The sequence below is a fragment of the Eptatretus burgeri genome, chromosome 4 (genome assembly GCF_056783735.1).
Source record: "Eptatretus burgeri isolate ZD-2024b chromosome 4, Ebu_testis_v1, whole genome shotgun sequence".
Classification (NCBI taxonomy): Eukaryota; Metazoa; Chordata; class Myxini; order Myxiniformes; family Myxinidae; genus Eptatretus; species Eptatretus burgeri.
In genome coordinates, this window is record NC_140964.1 from 12,073,210 (window position 1) to 12,090,709 (window position 17,500).

Genomic DNA, 17,500 nt, shown 5'->3' on the forward strand with positions numbered 1-17,500 from the left:
ACCCCTCACGCAGGAGCCATCGGCAGATGCCTTTTAACCTTAACATATATCGTACATCCTGTACTTATATTGTCCCGTCGTATCCTTTTCACGCAGGTGAAGATCTGGTTCCAAAACCGTCGCTCAAAGTTCAAGAAGCTTGGAAAATCCGGAGACACACCAGCACCTTCGCAGGCTAGTCCGAGCTCAAGCGACCCAATGGCCTGTAACTCTCCCCCATCCCCACCGCATTGGGACGCACCCAGTCCGGTCGGTACGCCAAACTTGGGACCTATGGGACTGCAGGGCTACCCGCCCAGTGCGTGGTACTCCAACCTCCCATACACGCAGCAGCAGTTGCAGCACCAAGCGGGCTTGCCATATCTCCACCACACGGGCAGTGACGTAAGTCCGGCGCTCGGGTACTGACTACCACAGGGTCCGTGACTGGAACCAACGCCAACGGCGGGACAATGACTGTTCCAAAAAGCGCCTCGATTGGTTTGCCACCTTTGCCTGCCGAGAGATGTCGGAAGGAGATGAAGGGAAACGAAAGAAGATGTTTGTTGGTTATAGGGTGGAATAGTGGGCCATTTGTCGCCACGCGGCCCGATAGAGTATAGTTTTCAATGAAGCAAGGGATATGCTTCCCAAGAGACCCCCAATATCGGCGTGTCAGAACCACTGCCTGGTACTGGTTCCAGCCGTGTATCTTACAGTGCCTTTGCATTTTGGTGTATGTATTAATTTATCGGCATCTACCTGCAGTATTTGTAAACTTTGTACATATTAAACTGTTTTATGAAAATGGTTTTAAAATTATCCCTAACTTATTTAATTGTTCAAACGTCAGTCTAATTTCCATCCTGGTTGGCTACAATGCAAAAGGAGATTCCACTTTCTAAGATACCTGTAATGCACTCATTCTGTATAAATACCCAATTTTTCGAGGGAGTGGGGAATTTGTTTTAAATGCTGTCCTTTTGTGAAACATCCGATTGATTCGGAATCACGTTCTTCTTTTTCCTCCTTGATGGATATTCTCGTTCAACCCATATACTGTGTGAGCTGAACCTGATCCCGGTACCCGAATGGCTTTCTGGCCCGTCCCAGCACAAGTCCTAAGTTATTGACTTTGAACTTTGATGTGTATAGAATAAAATAAAACTATTGGTAAGCTCTAAGCCTCTTGTTTGATAATTTTCTTTTGTTAGGAATTGATGGACGTCGACATCCGCTAAACAGCAAAATGATGCCTGTCTGATATGAGTGTACTCGGACCAGAGTTTATAGTCCGTGAGGAATGATCATGTGGAAGTCTTCATTTTTACATTATTATTGATATTCACATTATCTTAGCAACAAATGAGTGCAAATATACTCTTTAAAGAAAGGTTTCACTTCAAACCATCAGATGGTTCTTCGTCTTGTGGCTGTGCATGAGGGAACCCTTCATGGCAATAAGAAGAACCGTTTTGAAAATGTCGCATACATAGAAATATATATATATATATATATATATATATATATATATATATATATATATATATATATATATATATATATATATATATATATATACATATATATTATGTATGTGTGTGTGTGTATATATTTGATTTTGATGTGCCGTACTCTTTAGAAAGCGTCGGTGCTGCCAAAGCAGTTTCTTGGTAATAGTTTTACTGGATGGTTTTGCCATTGCCTTCCCAGCATTGTTTGTCCGTTTTCTGTCCTTTTAAATGTTGAGCGTTGAGCAAGGAAGCAGCACTTACCATTTTAAAGATTTTAGTGTGACTCGGCTGTGGTTCAAACCACAGAACTCCAGACCCATAGCAGATGCTCCAAGCAGTTCACCACCAAGAGTGTGTGTGTGTGTGTGTGTGTGTGTGTGTGTGTGTGTGTGTGTGTGTGTGTGTGTGTGTGTGTGTGTGTGTGTGTGTGTGTGTGTGTGTGAGTGTGTGTGAGGGTGTCTGAGTGTGTCTGAGTGTGTCTGAGTGTGTCTGAGTGTGTGTGAGTGTGTCTGAGTGTGTCTGAGTGTGTCTGAGTGTGTCTGAGTGTGTCTGAGTGTGTCTGAGTGTGTCTGTGTGTGTCTGTGTGTGTCTGTGTGTGTCTGAGTGTGTCTGAGTGTCTGTGTGTCTGAGTGTCTGAGTGTCTGTGTGTATATATGTATATATATATATATGTATATATATATATATATATATATATATATATATATATATATATATATATATATATATATATATATATATATATATATGTGTGTACTTAATGGTTCTCCCATCCCGCCATCATATTAGCCTCTGACCTCTGTTTTTGCTCCATATGAGTAGCATTAGCATCCTGAAGATGGGCGACGGGCAGGCCCACTCTACACCACCCTTTGATGCCTTTGGTGCTGTCACCTCCCATTCCATTCCACCCTCTGGTGAGCGGACAGCCTCTCGTCCACCATTGTTTTCAAGATAGAGAAAAATAAACCCCTTTAATTTAAAGATTAAAGCCAATCGACGACGAGCGGGATGAACCCAAATATGCTCCTTAGAATTCCATATATGGTGAAATAAAAACGTTTGACTGCAAATACATTGTTGAACAAATTAATATTATTTTATAGCTATTAAATATTTGTTCATAAACAATGCATGACCCAGTACAAAGCAAAAGTAATTTGAATCCTCAAATGCTACGTTTACATGCAGCACATTATCTTCATCGATAGTTGTTCCAGAGAGAAATGTAGACGATTAAGTTCCAAAGAGAAATGTATCTTATTTTAATTTTATTACAAAACACCTTTTTATAATCTCAAGTCCAGAAAATCTACTAGAATGTGTGCACTGTGATTGTAATTCTGGTGTTGTGCCCGAAGGCAGTTTCAGTACTGCCGAAGCAGCTTCTTTTCAAGGGTTATACTGAGTGGTTTGCCATTGCCTTCCCAGACACTGACATAGTATTGATTTACAAAAATTAAAAAAACAATCTTCACACAAAAATGTCGGATTCATCAGGGGGAGTGACGATGAAGTAGATAGAACCACTTCTGATTCAGCAGCATGACAAAGAAGAAGATGTACTCGTGGCTTTAGTGGGTAAAGGATCCCACATATAGAAGCATTCGTCATTGTGAAGAACTCTCAGAGAGCCCTTTATTCTATAAGATGGTAAACAATTCGATTATATTGCATTTATGATTTAAGCATGATCCGTGAGCGAGCTCATCGGTACCAGTGTGACCACTCCTTGGCTTTTTTTTGCACAAGAACTTGGCTATTCGTTGTTCACCTTGGCGTCTTGGTTTCTATAGGTTTTCTTGGCTATAGGTTTTCTATTATCATCGCTTTTCCGAAACCTTGTGAATTCTTGGCTTTTTTCATCGGCTCACCTTGACATTTATGAAAATGAGATGTCACACTGATCGGTACGTCCGTGGCCGAGCAGAAGTACGAACAAACCGATGATTGTTCAGTTCGAAGGTTATGATTTTAAAAGTAATACAAAGAGAATTTGTTGTATAAAATAGGATTTATTAATTAATTGTTTTTGTTCTGCCACCGACTTCCTGATCAACCCTCGTCTAATATACCTGTTCCATTACAGATTTGATCAAATAATGCAGTCATTTACACGGGAGGATGAATTCAAACGAGCAGGAGAAAAATAATGATATTTTAACATGAATGTTATTGTCAAAATGGAGATTCCGTACACACGCATGTCCCGAAACCGTATCATTTTGCACACATTTGAATGGGTGGCCATTTTTTTGTTCCTTGTGCCATTTTTTATTCAGAACAGGTATAGTAGTCCAATTACTCCGTGCGCGACTCCCTGCGGCTGTGCACGTCGGTTACGTTTGCATCATCGTCACGTTTAACGTGCGATTGTCACGTTGATTTTAACACTTTATTATTTTGTTTTCTAATGTATAACCATTGTGTACATCACAAGGATGTTTTTTTACTGATTTATTCATTTGTCATTTTTAAGGGAGTAGCGCTGTGTTACGCGGGACGTTCTTGGTTGATTTTAACACTTTATTATTTTGTTTTCTAATGTATAACCATTGTGTACATCACAAGGATGTTTTTTTACTGATTTATTCATTTGTCATTTTTAAGGGAGTCGCGCTGTGTTACGCGGGACGTTCTTGGTTGATTTCCGACTCACAGCCAATTGAGCCTTCATTGCATCGGGTACCGAGGAATGGAGATCATGAAAGGCTGCTGGCTGGAAGCGCTTTATCAATCACAATATTGAACAACAATTCTAACGTTATTGTATCGTATCGTATTGTCTACATTTAAATAATGACGTGCCGACGCTCCCGTAAAAAGTGAAAACCCACCGTTTGTCGTTGTGTTGACCTTCTCGTTCATGTAAAGGTGTTTAAGTGAGATTTACTTTGGGGATTTGTTTGATACGTATAGGGTGTTAAAAGGATCCACGGTGTCCTGGAGATCAGAATTAAATGAGAATGTTGGGATGGATGGATATTGGACACGTCCTCTGCCAACCATACGCTGTTAATGCGCCTTTGACTGAAGGCAATGTCGAGACCAAGAATGCGCCAAGCTTTTTGCACAACTTTGCGGGAAGACTTCTTGGAGCCAAGCGAACCGCGGGTGACAGTCTCGGCTCTAGGGAGTCCGAGCCAAGGACGCCTCGGGGTACGTGCCTCACACGCAGTGCACCCGGCAATGGTAACCGCACCCTGCCCACCCTGTGTTCCACCCGGATCCTCGTCATGCTCCCCCACCCGCTTGCCTTGGGCTTTTATAAGCTGCCGAGCCTTGCCTGTGACTCCTCGCCTCGTCACGCGACTCTCTAACGCATGTAATGGCGCAGTGCACGCTTTTCGGCGAGGACGGTGCGTGAAGGAGGGTTGGGAGGGAGGGTGTGTTGTGGAGGAGAGGGGGTCTCTGCTCAGAGACTGGACCACACAGGGCAATCCTACCCGTGATTTATGGATCCAGCTGCAGTATGAGCAAGATCAAGCCACCTGCCTTATAAGAACTCACCTGGTTTACCAAGGAACATGAAATGTAATTTCTTCTGGCACTCACCTTCACAGAACATCCATATTCAGACGAACCAAATTGATGCCATTGTCGCATTGGCGATAAAATTGCACTTTGTCAATATTACACCACCCTTTAGACATATAGACATATGTATATATATATGTATATATATATATATATATATATATATATATATATATATATATATATATATATTTTGTTTTCATTGCTCCGGTTGCTGCACGACAAGGCCGGTATGCTGACTCATGCTCCGCATGTAGCTTCGTGATGAGGCGTGCACTCATGTTTTTTTTTAAAGTCTCGATTTTAATCTTCATAACGATGCAGTTCCATTGAATTGTACAAAGGTGATGATGCAACAGGGGTCAGAGATGACTCCACGGTGAGGGGCAAGTGGTGTGCAAGGCATGAATGTTATCCCTTTACCATATAGAAGTGAACTACACGTCTCTCGTATACAAATCGCGGGTTGAAAGGGTTACAATTTTCTTCCTCGTCATCCAACAATCAGAAAGCAGCATTTTAGTCTAAAGTCTATAAAAGTGTAAGCAGTCTTACTATTGCCAGCCATTGCATGGATCCGGCAATGGTTTTTAGGACTGAAATAAGGCATGACTAAGACGCATCAAAGCTTTGGCTGCTCAAGAACACTGCGTGTGTAAAATTGTCACAAAACCCCTTGTTGTATAGTTAGAACTGTAATGCATGACCAAAGATGATGTGTGAAATAATAACAGTAATAGTAACGAGCTCCCTTACTCGGAACTTCAACACAGAGGGAGGCCATTTGGTAAATCATTCCTGCACAATGATTGCCAAACTATTGTTGTTTGTCCATACGCTATCCTTTTCAAATACAATGTCAAGCAAGTAAGCAGCTCATTCCGTTTTTAAAGTCGTCGGTGTGATTCTGCCAGAGTTCGAACGACCAACCTCCCAGACTCAGAGCAACGCTCCAACCATGATGCCACCGAGTCTGGCTGACATGATTAGGTGACATTGTATGAAGGTATTTCAGGGTGTGTTCTTCACATAACAGAAACTATTTGATTTGAGTAGTGATCTTGCCAGCGAACTTGATGTCAATACAGGTATGAAGGATGTCTCGAGAACGGTCACGAATGCATTGGTATGAGTAAAGGGGTCACAACGGACAGGTAACTAAATGCTCCAAATGTGCTGAGCTCAGAACAGGTAGCCCGATCAAAAGATTGAAATTGCCATTGGAGTTTGCATCACAAACATTGAGACGATTGATCGAAGCTGTGGACGTGTGAATCCAATTAAATTTGAATCCTTCACATGCAGGTGAATCCAATTAAATTTGAACTCGTTTCACAACAACCAATAACAGTTTGTTTGATAGTGGAGACGAGAACACTCCTATTCAATGTACAATATCTGCGGTGAATTATGGTGGACGATCAATAACACATTGAGGCTCAATTTGGAACAATGTTCCACAATGATTTCTTAATAAATTGCAAGGAAACAAAGTGCAGTATAAACCAAAGGGTTATATTGTGTGTGTGTGTGTGTGTGTGTGTGTGTGTGTGTGTGTGTGTGTGTGTGTGTGTGTGTGTGTGTTTGTTTGTTTGTTTGTTTGTGTGTGTGTGTGTACATGTTTATGTATATGTATAAATATATATATATATATATATATATATATATATATATATATATATATATATATATATATATATATATATATATATTGTTACGGTTTTCGGAACCATATGCAAACAACATACAGGTGTCCCAAGTCGGTTATTCCATTAGAATACGTGCAGATGGGTTCCTTCCTTGTGTGTAGTGGGAAGACATGGGGGGGGGGGGTGCGTTGTGATGGGCTTTTAGTTAGGATTATAAATAATTTTTCCCCTTTTATTTCATTTCCCCTTTTATTTTAACCACGGTACCTTCATCTCACTTGCTACCATCGTTTCGCTGGCCACAGCCTGAAGAGTGCCGACCCAGAGACTGGTTTTCTGAGGCAGAATCCTGAGGATGGTTACAGTAGCTGCGCCACCATTCACCTTCCTAAACCCAGACACGGCGGTGTGGGCGAGCCTTACTAGTGTCAGGCCGAAACCCCACCCAGAAAGGCGGACCACATGAAGGCCCGGTCCAATCGGGATGGACAATGACGTCGGCTTCGCCATGGCTCCACACCGAACTCCTTGATCTATAAAGCACGGGACAATCCTCAGAGTTGGAGTTCAAAGGTCGCAGTTGGTTTTTGAAAGGGAGAAGTCAGGGTTGGTTGGAAGCGAAGGTGTTCCCACTGCTTGGTTCTGCCCACGTCTTGCCTCGATGGCCCGACTAGGGTTCCCGTCCGCAGGACTTCGACCAAGCCTCTGTATGGTCCTGCTACTGCTGATCTCCACCTTGGACTCCACTCTTCTCACTTTCGAGCTCCTTCACGGACACGATCTCCACACGTGCGGCTGTAGACCAACTACACAACCCTTGTCGGTTGCCGCACCACGGAGCATCCTTCTCACCAGAATGCTCAGCTACCCTAAACTGTGACCTCAACTCCCTCCCTCCCTGGCTGCAGAAGACCTTTTTCTTTTGATTGGATTTATTTTGTCAGAGTGTGTGGCGCCTGTCCGTTAGATCAGCCTGTGTAAGATCTTCTTTGGTGTGATTGTTGCTTCTATTATTCTCGCATCAAGTCTGCACTGTTTGCTTTTATATGTTGCTTGTATAATTGTTGCACCCCACACCTCTCTCATCTTCCCTGCAATACATCCCCAATAAACCTTTTTGTTGTGCCACATACTTTTCCTCGCTTTATTGCAAATAAATAATTGTAGAAATGTTCCCAGCTCACCTTTGTCTTTTCCTCCATTGGTCCAGCATGGTTTGGATCTAAGTTTAGCTGGGTCTTTATTCTCCACAATCTGTTCCTTCTCGCCAGGACGTCCTTGGCAGGCCGCTCAACTGCATCCGATCCGGAAAGGTAGTTGGTAGTTGGTAGAGTGATCCGGTTCGGGCAAGGCGTACCGAGGGCGTGGTTCCCCGGTAGTTGAAACTGCGTGGTTAATTCGGTAACTTGGTTCGAGACAGGAGGACCCTACACCACGTGGTTGAGGTATTGGCGTCCACGGTCGGTTAAGGGATCCGCCGCATCACGGAATTATCCGTGAGCAACAATTCCAGGGAGTCTGGTTGGAATCGACTTCGTTTGTGGTCCCCCACCTAGTGGTCGTTCTCCACCAGCCCCAGCCCACAACAGTTTGGTGTCCGGAGTGGGATACGGATCCCCATGGAGAAATTTACGGGATTCGGACCAGGGGTGTGCTAAGCAACCCCCCCCCCCCGAAATTAAGCAGAGCAGTCAAATTTTATTTAATTCCCGGAATGGACCATGGCGGTCCAAGACGAGCTGGTTCAGGTGGGTTCTGAAATAATGTTAGAGGACTCCGTGGCTCAGGAAACCTTCTTTCAGGGAAATCTTTCTCTACAGCCATGCCCAGAGGTAACATTGGGGGCAACCACGACAGCGACAATGCTTGGGCACGCCCTGCATCAAATTTCCCCCACGGAGGACCGAACAATCCCTATCGGATCCACACTAGATCATAGCAGATCGGCTTCGTCAAAGCCATTTGGCACGGACCAGATTATGGAGATGATGAAGCGAATGATGGAACGCATGGACTTGGGGGGAAAACCGAATGAAGGGGGAAATGCAAAACATGGGAATAAACTTACAAACACAAATGAATGGGAGTTTGCAAAACATGGAAAAACGCATGGATTGGAATAAGCAAACACTGAATGTGGGTCAGGAGGAAATTAAGGCGGAGCTGGCAAAGGTAAAGGGCGAAATGCAAAACATGGTCCGGAATTCTACAAATGGGATCAGTACTGTACGTGAAGAAATAACCGAGTCGAGGGGGAGTGTGGAGGCTGTTCGGACCCCGATGACGACGGGCAAGGTTGAGGTGACGAGTGAAACCTGTAAACTCAGACAGGTAGAGACGAAGAGCCAGGAATTGGGCATCGTAAAAGAGACGCAGAAATTAAGAGGTGAACAAATTGTACCAAATAAAAGAGGAGCACACACAAATAGAACCGGTAAGGGACATTGAGATTGAGCATGTGGAATGTTTTGGGACCCAATGTGAGGGTCAGGTTAACCTCCCGCAGGAACAAGGGGAGACGATATACTCCCTCGAGGTAGACCGTGACGAGGTGAGTCCGGTAAGGTCGTACGAGGTAGAGCAGTTGCATGGTGCGAAAGAGCACATGCCGAGTTTTGGGGGGATAGAAACCCCGGGGTCTCTTGGGTAAACCCAAGCACCCAGTATGATTGTCCCGGAGTGTATGTCAGAACGTGTGAGTAGTGCAAATGACATGGCATGTGTGAGTGCACGTTTGAAATTGGGACACGGACTGACCCAGACGGGGGTCGTGGGTCATGTAATGGACGGAATTATTTCGGGAACCACGCCGGCTTCGCGGGACGCTGCGTGCGAGATCCGTTCCGTATTTTGTGAATGGCCCAAGTGCGGACGTTTACGTGATCGGGAGCCAGCGTTGAAACGTTCCGCGCTTGGCACAACACCAGAGTGCGGACGGCTAAAATGCAGGCAAATGTCAAGTGAATTCGAAAAATACAGACCCCCATGTGAGCACGTGCATGGGGGCCGACGTGCTGCGCGCCGCGAGTGGGATTCGCGGGACGCGTGGAACGAGTCCCAGGGACGACACAGCCGGGCCCGCCTGCGTGGCAAGCCTCGCAGAGCGGTCCGTATGCGAGTGGTCTTCATCATCGGGGATCTCGCAGCACGAAGGCCAGGTGAGTAGCACACGGTGGCTCACATGGTGGATGGCCCGAAAGCGAGCATGTAAGGTAATTAACGGGGCGGCGTTACGGCCTCATGTATCGGCCAAACGAAGGGGACGAGCATGCTGTAAACTGCTGCCCTGGAGCAGCAAGGCTCCTCGAGCCTTGCCACAAGTACACGATGCCCGGCCAGGATGTAGTGAACATCCTCGTTGGGGGCAAAGGAGCATTAGTTAGGGGAAGGGTTTAGCGTTAGATAGACCGGCCTCATGGGGCATGAGCAGTCCTCCATGCGGCCCGGTGGCACGAGTTCAATTTAGGTTCAAATTTAGAAATGGATTGGAGACATGGACAGACATGGAACGTGTAGTGGGGACGTAGATTATCTAAGTAGAATTAAATGGAACGTGCGTTAGAATAAGGGATGACGGGGAGCATGAGGTAGTGAGAGGGACGTAGTTCGTAGTGTCAATGTTGGTGTGAAAATAAAACCAAGGGAAAAATATACGATGGGTGAACGTGGGTCAGCGAGCCTGAGTGTGAATGTGGAATGCATGGTGCAAGCAAATGATTGGGGGGAGGAGTGAATCCCACCCAAGGGAACCCGGGGTTAGTGTAATAAAAGTTAGCGGGTTAGTTAAATTACTCAAAAGGATGTCATTTGGTTGTTGGTGTTGAACGAAGGCACGAAACTTTTTGTAGGGTGCAGGAGACTATTGACCGGCTGGGAGCATGGCTGGTGAAATATGCATACTGAGTAGAGGGCACCCCGGGCACCGAAGTAGTCGGCCAGAGTAGGCCATGGGTCCAAGCAACCGAGTTAATATGATGGGCACGGGTAGTCCACGGAAACGGGACCCGGAGCACAAAAATTCCACGTGGGAATCGACGGGGAAAATGCCAGGAAGGGCATTCCCCACATTCATAAGGAGTAGGTAAGCTCGGAGACAACCTCAGCGACCTGGGGGTGCCGAAAATCGAGTTCGGCAGATGGGTATACCTGCCAGTTGAGCCACGCTGCTCAGCCACGAAATTGTGCAAGAGCACGAGAGAAAACTTGCGGGCCAGGCCCAAATTAATAACATGGTTGCCAGAACCGATAGTTTAGAGAATCGTGGTTGCTAGAACCGATAGTTTAAAGAGACAGGCATGTTGAAAAGCCCCGGGGATAGATTAAAGTTTAATAAACGGTAGGATAGATAGGAAACGTGTACCCCTTCGCACCATCCATCCCTTCCCTGTTCGCAGGCCACTCGACTCACCTTGGAAATTTCTGAAACCTGTGGGAGCCATTCTGAGGCTGCATTGCACCTCGAGACAGATTCATTTGTCTCTTCCTCAATCCTCTCAAAAGGGATCTTAGGGATTGGTAACAGACAGTCAGGACAGGTTAGCCGAACAAAGACAATAAGGGGGTTAGGGACACACATAATAATTAAAAAAAAACTAAATTTCGTTGTTTTTTTGTTTGTTTGTTGCAAGCTAATGGGGGTGGGTATGGACAAGGACAGGCATAGGCAATAGGTTGGGGGGAGACTGTAGGGTAGGACCGAGCCCGTCTTCGGACCGGCCAACGCCACCGCACTCCCTCCACAGCCTCACGAGACCACACCGAGGCCGGCCAGCTTCATGTGCCGAACTGTTGCATCGCACCTTACCTGGTCTGCATTTGCCATGCCTTTCTTTTTCTGCCTTTGCCTTGACTCCATTTATCATACCTCCCCATGCCTTTATTTGCATTGCCATATCACCAACTTTACCATGTGCGCCAGGACCATCTTTGTGAAAGTGTTTGCAAGGACTGCCCTGCAGGCAGCCACATTACCAGGGACTGCATTGGGCAGCTCGGATATCTCCTTGTTGTGTAAAGGCCAGTTCAAATGGATCGGGGACTGCATTTGGCAGCCCGGATATCTCCTTGTTGTATAAAGGCCAGTTCAAATGCACTGTGAAATGGTGTGTTGCCTGCCGTGTTAGGGTGTGTTGCCTGCCGTGTTAGGGTGAGTTGCCTCCAGCAGCCAGGAATAATAATAAAAAAAGATAGACCAACAAACAAAGGACCATTGAGGGCCCTGAAGACGCCTGGTCATCGGTTGTCTGCTATTGCACTAATCCCCGAATGTTGACTTTATTGTGTTATCCCCTCAAGTCACAGTTCCTGGGCCATGGGGAGGGTAAATATTAGAAATGTATATCGTCCTAACCCACCTGTTGTTTGTTCAGCGCCGGCAATATAGTTAAGTTGTCCGAATGAGTCTGTTAGTTTAGTTACGCAACGCACTAGGTTATTTATTTTTGGGACATGTATTCAAAATGTCACACTCAGGGATCCATAGGTAAAATGTACTAGGGGAACCTACACCTGCATGCCACATGAATGTTATCGACTCGGGTCGAGTCTAGCAAAAGGGAGGGAGGTAGTGTTACGGTTCTCGGAACCGTATGCATACAACATACAGATGTCCTAAGTCAGTTATTCCAATAGTATACGTGCAGATAGATCCCTTCCTTGTGTGTAGTGGGAAGACATGGGGGGGTGCGTTTCGATGGGCTTTTAGTTAGGATTAAAAATCATTTTTCCCCTTTTATTTTATTTCTCCTTTTATTTGAACCACGGTACCTTCATCTCGCTTGCTACCCTCATTGACCGAGTACCTACCCAGAGACTGGTTTTCTGAGGCAGAATCCTGAGGATGGTTACAGTAGCTGCGCCACAATTCACCTTCCTAAACCCAGACAAACCTGCGGTTTGTCTTTTTCACCTACTAAACCTGCGGTGTGGGCGGGCCTTACCAGTGTTTGGCCGAAACCTCGCCCAGAAAGGCGGACCACATGAAGGCCTGGTCCAATCGGGACGGACAATGACGTCGGCTTCGCCATGGCTCCACCCCGAACTCCGTGATCTATAAAGCACGAGACAATCCTCAGAGTTGAGTTGGATGCGAGGGAAGGTTGTCATTGGATTTGAAAGGTCGTGGTTGGTTTTTGAAAGGGAGAAGTCGGGGTTGGTTGGATGTGAAGGTGTTCCCGCTGCTTGGTTCTGCCCACGTCTCGCCTTGACGGCTCGACTACGGTTCCCGTCCGCAGGACCTTGAGCAAGCCTCTGTCTGGTCCTGTTACTGCTGATCCCCACCTTGGACTCCGCTCTTCTCCCTTTCGAGCTCCTTCACAGACACGATCTCCACACGTGCGGCTGTGGACCAACTACACAACCTTTGTTGGGTGCCGCACCACGGAACATCCCTTTCCCCAGAACGCTCAGGTACCCTAAAATGTGACCTCAACTCCCTCCCACCCTGGCTGCAGAAGACCTTTTTCTTTTCATTGGGTTTATTTTGTCAGAGTGTGTGGCGCCTGTCCGTTAGATCAGCCTGTGTAAGATCCTTATTGTTGTGATTGTTGCTTTTATTATTCTCGTGTCAAGTCTGAACTGTCTGCTTTTATATGTTGCTTGTATAATTGTCGCACCCCACACCTCTCTCATTTTTCCCTGCATTACATCCCCAATAAACCTTTTTGTTGTGCCACATGCTTTTCCTCGCTTTATTGCAAATAAATAATTGTAGAAATGTTCCCAGCTCGCCTTTGTCTTTTCCTTCATTGGTCCAGCCTGGTTTAGATCTAAGTTTAGCCGGTCTTTATTCCCAACAATCCGTTCCTTCTAGCCGGTACGTCCTTGGCAGGCCGCTCGACTGCATCCGATCCGGAAAGGTAGTTGGTAGTTGGTAGTGATCCGGTTCGGGCAAGGCGTACTGAGGGCGTGGTTCCCCGGTAGTTGAAACCGCGTGGTTAATTAGGTAACTTGGTTTGAGACAGGAGGACCCCTACACCATGTGGTTGAGGTATTGGCGTCCACGGTCGGTTAAGGGACCCTCCGCATCACGGAATTATCCGTGAGCAACGGCCTACAATTCCAGGGAGTCTGGTGGGAATCGACTTAGTTTGTGCTCCCCCACCTAGTGGTCGTTCTCCGCCAGACCCCGGCCCGCAACAATATGTATATGTGTATATATCTATATATCGATATATATATATATATATATATATATATATATATATATATATTTATTTATATAGGTATATATATATTTATATAGGTATATATATATTTATATAGGTATATATATATATATATATATTTATATAGATATATATATATTTATTTATATAGGTGTATATATATATATATATTTATATAGGTGTATACATATATATATTTATATAGGTATATATATGTATTTATATAGGTATATATATATATATATATATATATATATATATATATATATATATATGTGTGTATATATATATGTGTGTATATATATATATGTATATATATATATATATATATATATATATATATATATATATATATATATATATATATCTCACTCTTTGTTTTGTGTTCTATACACAGCCACAACTTTTAAGTTACAAACTCCAAACTCAGGATTCAAATATAATTTTGTGGGTGGTGGGGTGGGGGTTAATTAAGGCTATGTGGCCGTGGCCTCACGTGGGGGTGGGCGTAAATTCTCCATGTGAATGTGTACTGTGTTGCGCCACCGTGTGGTGGTGGCAGAGGGTATTACAATTTCCAAATTTCCTTTGGTTCCAAAGTATTACTTATTTACATCTCTCTTCCTACATGACGCCAAGAAAGTCTGATAATATATATATATATATATATATATATATATATATATATATATATATACATATATATATATATATGTATATATATATATATATATGTACATATACTAGATGTCTGTACATATATATATATATATATATATATATATATATATATATATATATATATATATATATATATGTACATAGTGCAGCTCATTTGCCTCTTTTGCATTTTCACATTTTCTGTGATAATATATTGTAACTATTATTTTAACCTCTTAACTTACTGGCTCACTTAGTGACTCACTGATGTAAACATATACAGTACTACTTTCCTGGGGGGCTAAAAAGTTGACACTTGGCATTCTGTTGTGACTCGAAGCCAAGATTACTGAAAAAAAAATCGCAAAACTGTCTGTAAATGTCCATTAATGAAAATATCCGTAAACAAAAGTCAGCCGGTGGAGCCTCTCTCACTACCTCGGCCGGGAGACGGGCGGAGCTTGGATTGTGCCGTCGTGCTTCCGCCACTCAGCCGGGGGAGGGGCGGAGCTGAGACTGTGCATAAATAAAGAGTTCATACTCCTCACTCATTCTTCAGTTGATTGTCCTGCACACGCAAAGCGAAAAGTAGGGTTTGGCAGTTGGTCCATTTCGGTCTGTCTCTGTCTGTCTGCCCATCCACAAACCTCAGTTTATGATCAAGGTACAACATAATGTTAATTGAATGTCTATATTTTGAACACAAATCAGACCATGAATCTGAAAACGAACCTGTCGTTTAGCAGTACTTTGGCTATGAATTAGTCCCAAATTCATATGAATTATGTATTCGAGTGAATTGAAGGTTTTTTTTGTTTTTATACTGTCTTTCTTGCAGTCAAAACAAAATTGAAAATCATTCCAAACAGGAAACTTGCTGTTTTTAAGGTTGGCATAAAGGACACAAACAACAGGTTCGAAGAACTTATGTGACATGTTAAATAAGGTGATGGAAAGGCGCTGCATCAACGGCCGTAAACTTCCAATGTTTTTTTTTTCTCCAACCTTTAAAATCATTATTTTATTTCAATTTAATTATTTAATTGAACATATCGAACATAAATCACCTTTTTGGGATTTTCAAAACCCTTTGGTTAACCAGTACTTGGCCAAAATATTATGCTATTTTACATCATCATGACCAATCACATTTGTCGCTCATAGACCCCTCTCATAGCCTTGCTTCTCAAGACAGTGCGTGGTAAGGCGTTCCATGAACTCTCGACTTATTATATTTATCTACTTGTATAATATATGCACAATCCACTTGTAGTAGTATATAATAGTGTGTGTGTGTGTGTGTGTGTGTGTGTGTGTGTGTTTGTGTGTTTATCTGCACGTGAGAAGTGGACGTTTGAAAGTAAAACTCATGTTGGTTCGTCCAAGTCAGCCAGGCTTTTTACTTTTATTTTTTGAGGCTCGTGATGTGACATGCCTCGTCATTTTTGTTTTTCATTGCATCAACTGCAATGCCAAACTTTGAAACCTCAAACAGGCATCAGTGGCTACCACCAATAGTGCACACACACACACACACACACACACACACACACACACACACACACACACACACACACACACACACACACCAAACCAGTTTTGTTTATTTTAGAGCAGCTACTGCCACCTGGAAACCTACCAGATATTTTAAATACTTTAACAGCTGTATTCAGCAGTCTTCAGGTCGACTCACTCCATTGCCCTCCCTGTCAGATAGTTTCAACAGGACCTTCAACATCTCGTAACGTTCTCATGTTTCATGAACCCATTAACCATACTGGAAATTTTCACTTTGTTCTGTGTGCAAATTGCAATCATGCCCAGGAGACTTGCAAGCTCTCTGCAGGCGAGCTTGCATAAAATGGATGAGCCAAGTGGCGTCTTCTTTTTCCGCTCTGCTATGTACCTAGACTGTTCTTCAGCTGCAATGCCAAAGACTGGTTACCTAGTAAGTGCCAGGGACTTTCCGTTCCACCTGGTCACCAGTGAGGACAGGTTGCATGCGCGCGCGCGCACGCACGCACGCACGCGCACACACACACACACACACACACACACACACACACACACACACACACACACACACACACACACACACACACACACACACATACACACTCAACTTATTTGCAGTTGGAGAAAGTTTAAAATAAATTCTACATTTGCAGTGACTCAGAATCGCTAAACTGAAAATGTTTGAAGATTTTGTCTCACCGAGGTTAGAATCCCGACACAGCTCTAAACTCTCCGCCCGGTGTTTCACAAGCAGGGTGATTCATCAATGTGTGTGCCATCCCTCGGATTGATGTTAAACCGGGCGTGCCATCTGCCAGCATTCGTTGGTGGATGTTAGATATCCCACAGTGTCCTTCATGAAGAGTAGGCAAGCCATCACCGGCACCCTGGCCAAATTGCAAATTCTTTCAGGGGGGGGGCAATGCCAAACCACCCAGTAAAACCCCTGCCTCTTTAGGTTTCATGAGGTTTTGACCGCGTTATATGTGAACTCGTAAATGGTCCCCAGTTGTGTAGTAATCAAGCAAATTAATGATCGAGTGCAAGGCCCAACTGGACCGAAATTGATGAAATATACAACTAGTACACAAATCTGGGTTTACCTGTTATGGTGTCACAATCTGAATTTTTGCCTCCGATGCAGTGAACTCAGGTTCATATCCCATAGAGGCGTACCCTGCTATATGTTTGTCCATTGTCCTCTCGTTCTTGGATAATTCATGTAAAAATACACTGATGTCCACAAAAATGTGTTTATGTTACATTACAAGTGATGTTTGTCCGTTCACGAGCTTTAGATCACTGTTTATATTGAAAAAAATAGTCGGATGCAAAACCAAACTCGGATGAAATTTGAATCACTAAGCATGCTTGTTTTACAGCAGAAAGTACCATTGAGATATCGTTGACCCAAAAACAATCCTCAAAATAGAACACCTTAACCCGGGCAGTCTTCACAAACAAGAACATGAGCGGGGTC

The 17,500-nt window shown here is 44.0% G+C and overlaps 1 protein-coding gene and 1 long non-coding RNA gene across 2 annotated transcripts in view; both read left to right on the forward strand.

Moving 5' to 3' along the window:
• The window catches only part of LOC147027491 (homeobox protein DLX-6-like), a 2,185-nt gene extending 1,022 nt beyond the window's left edge, over positions 1 to 1,163 (forward strand). The window contains exon 3 of the mRNA XM_085876951.1: positions 97 to 1,163. Coding sequence (XP_085733077.1) covers positions 97 to 408 — 312 coding nt within the window. The 3' untranslated portion in view covers positions 409 to 1,163. The remainder of the gene's footprint in view (positions 1 to 96) is intronic.
• The window catches only part of LOC147027490 (uncharacterized), a 192,723-nt gene that overhangs the window by 22,830 nt on the left and 152,393 nt on the right, over positions 1 to 17,500 (forward strand). The window lies entirely within an intron of this gene.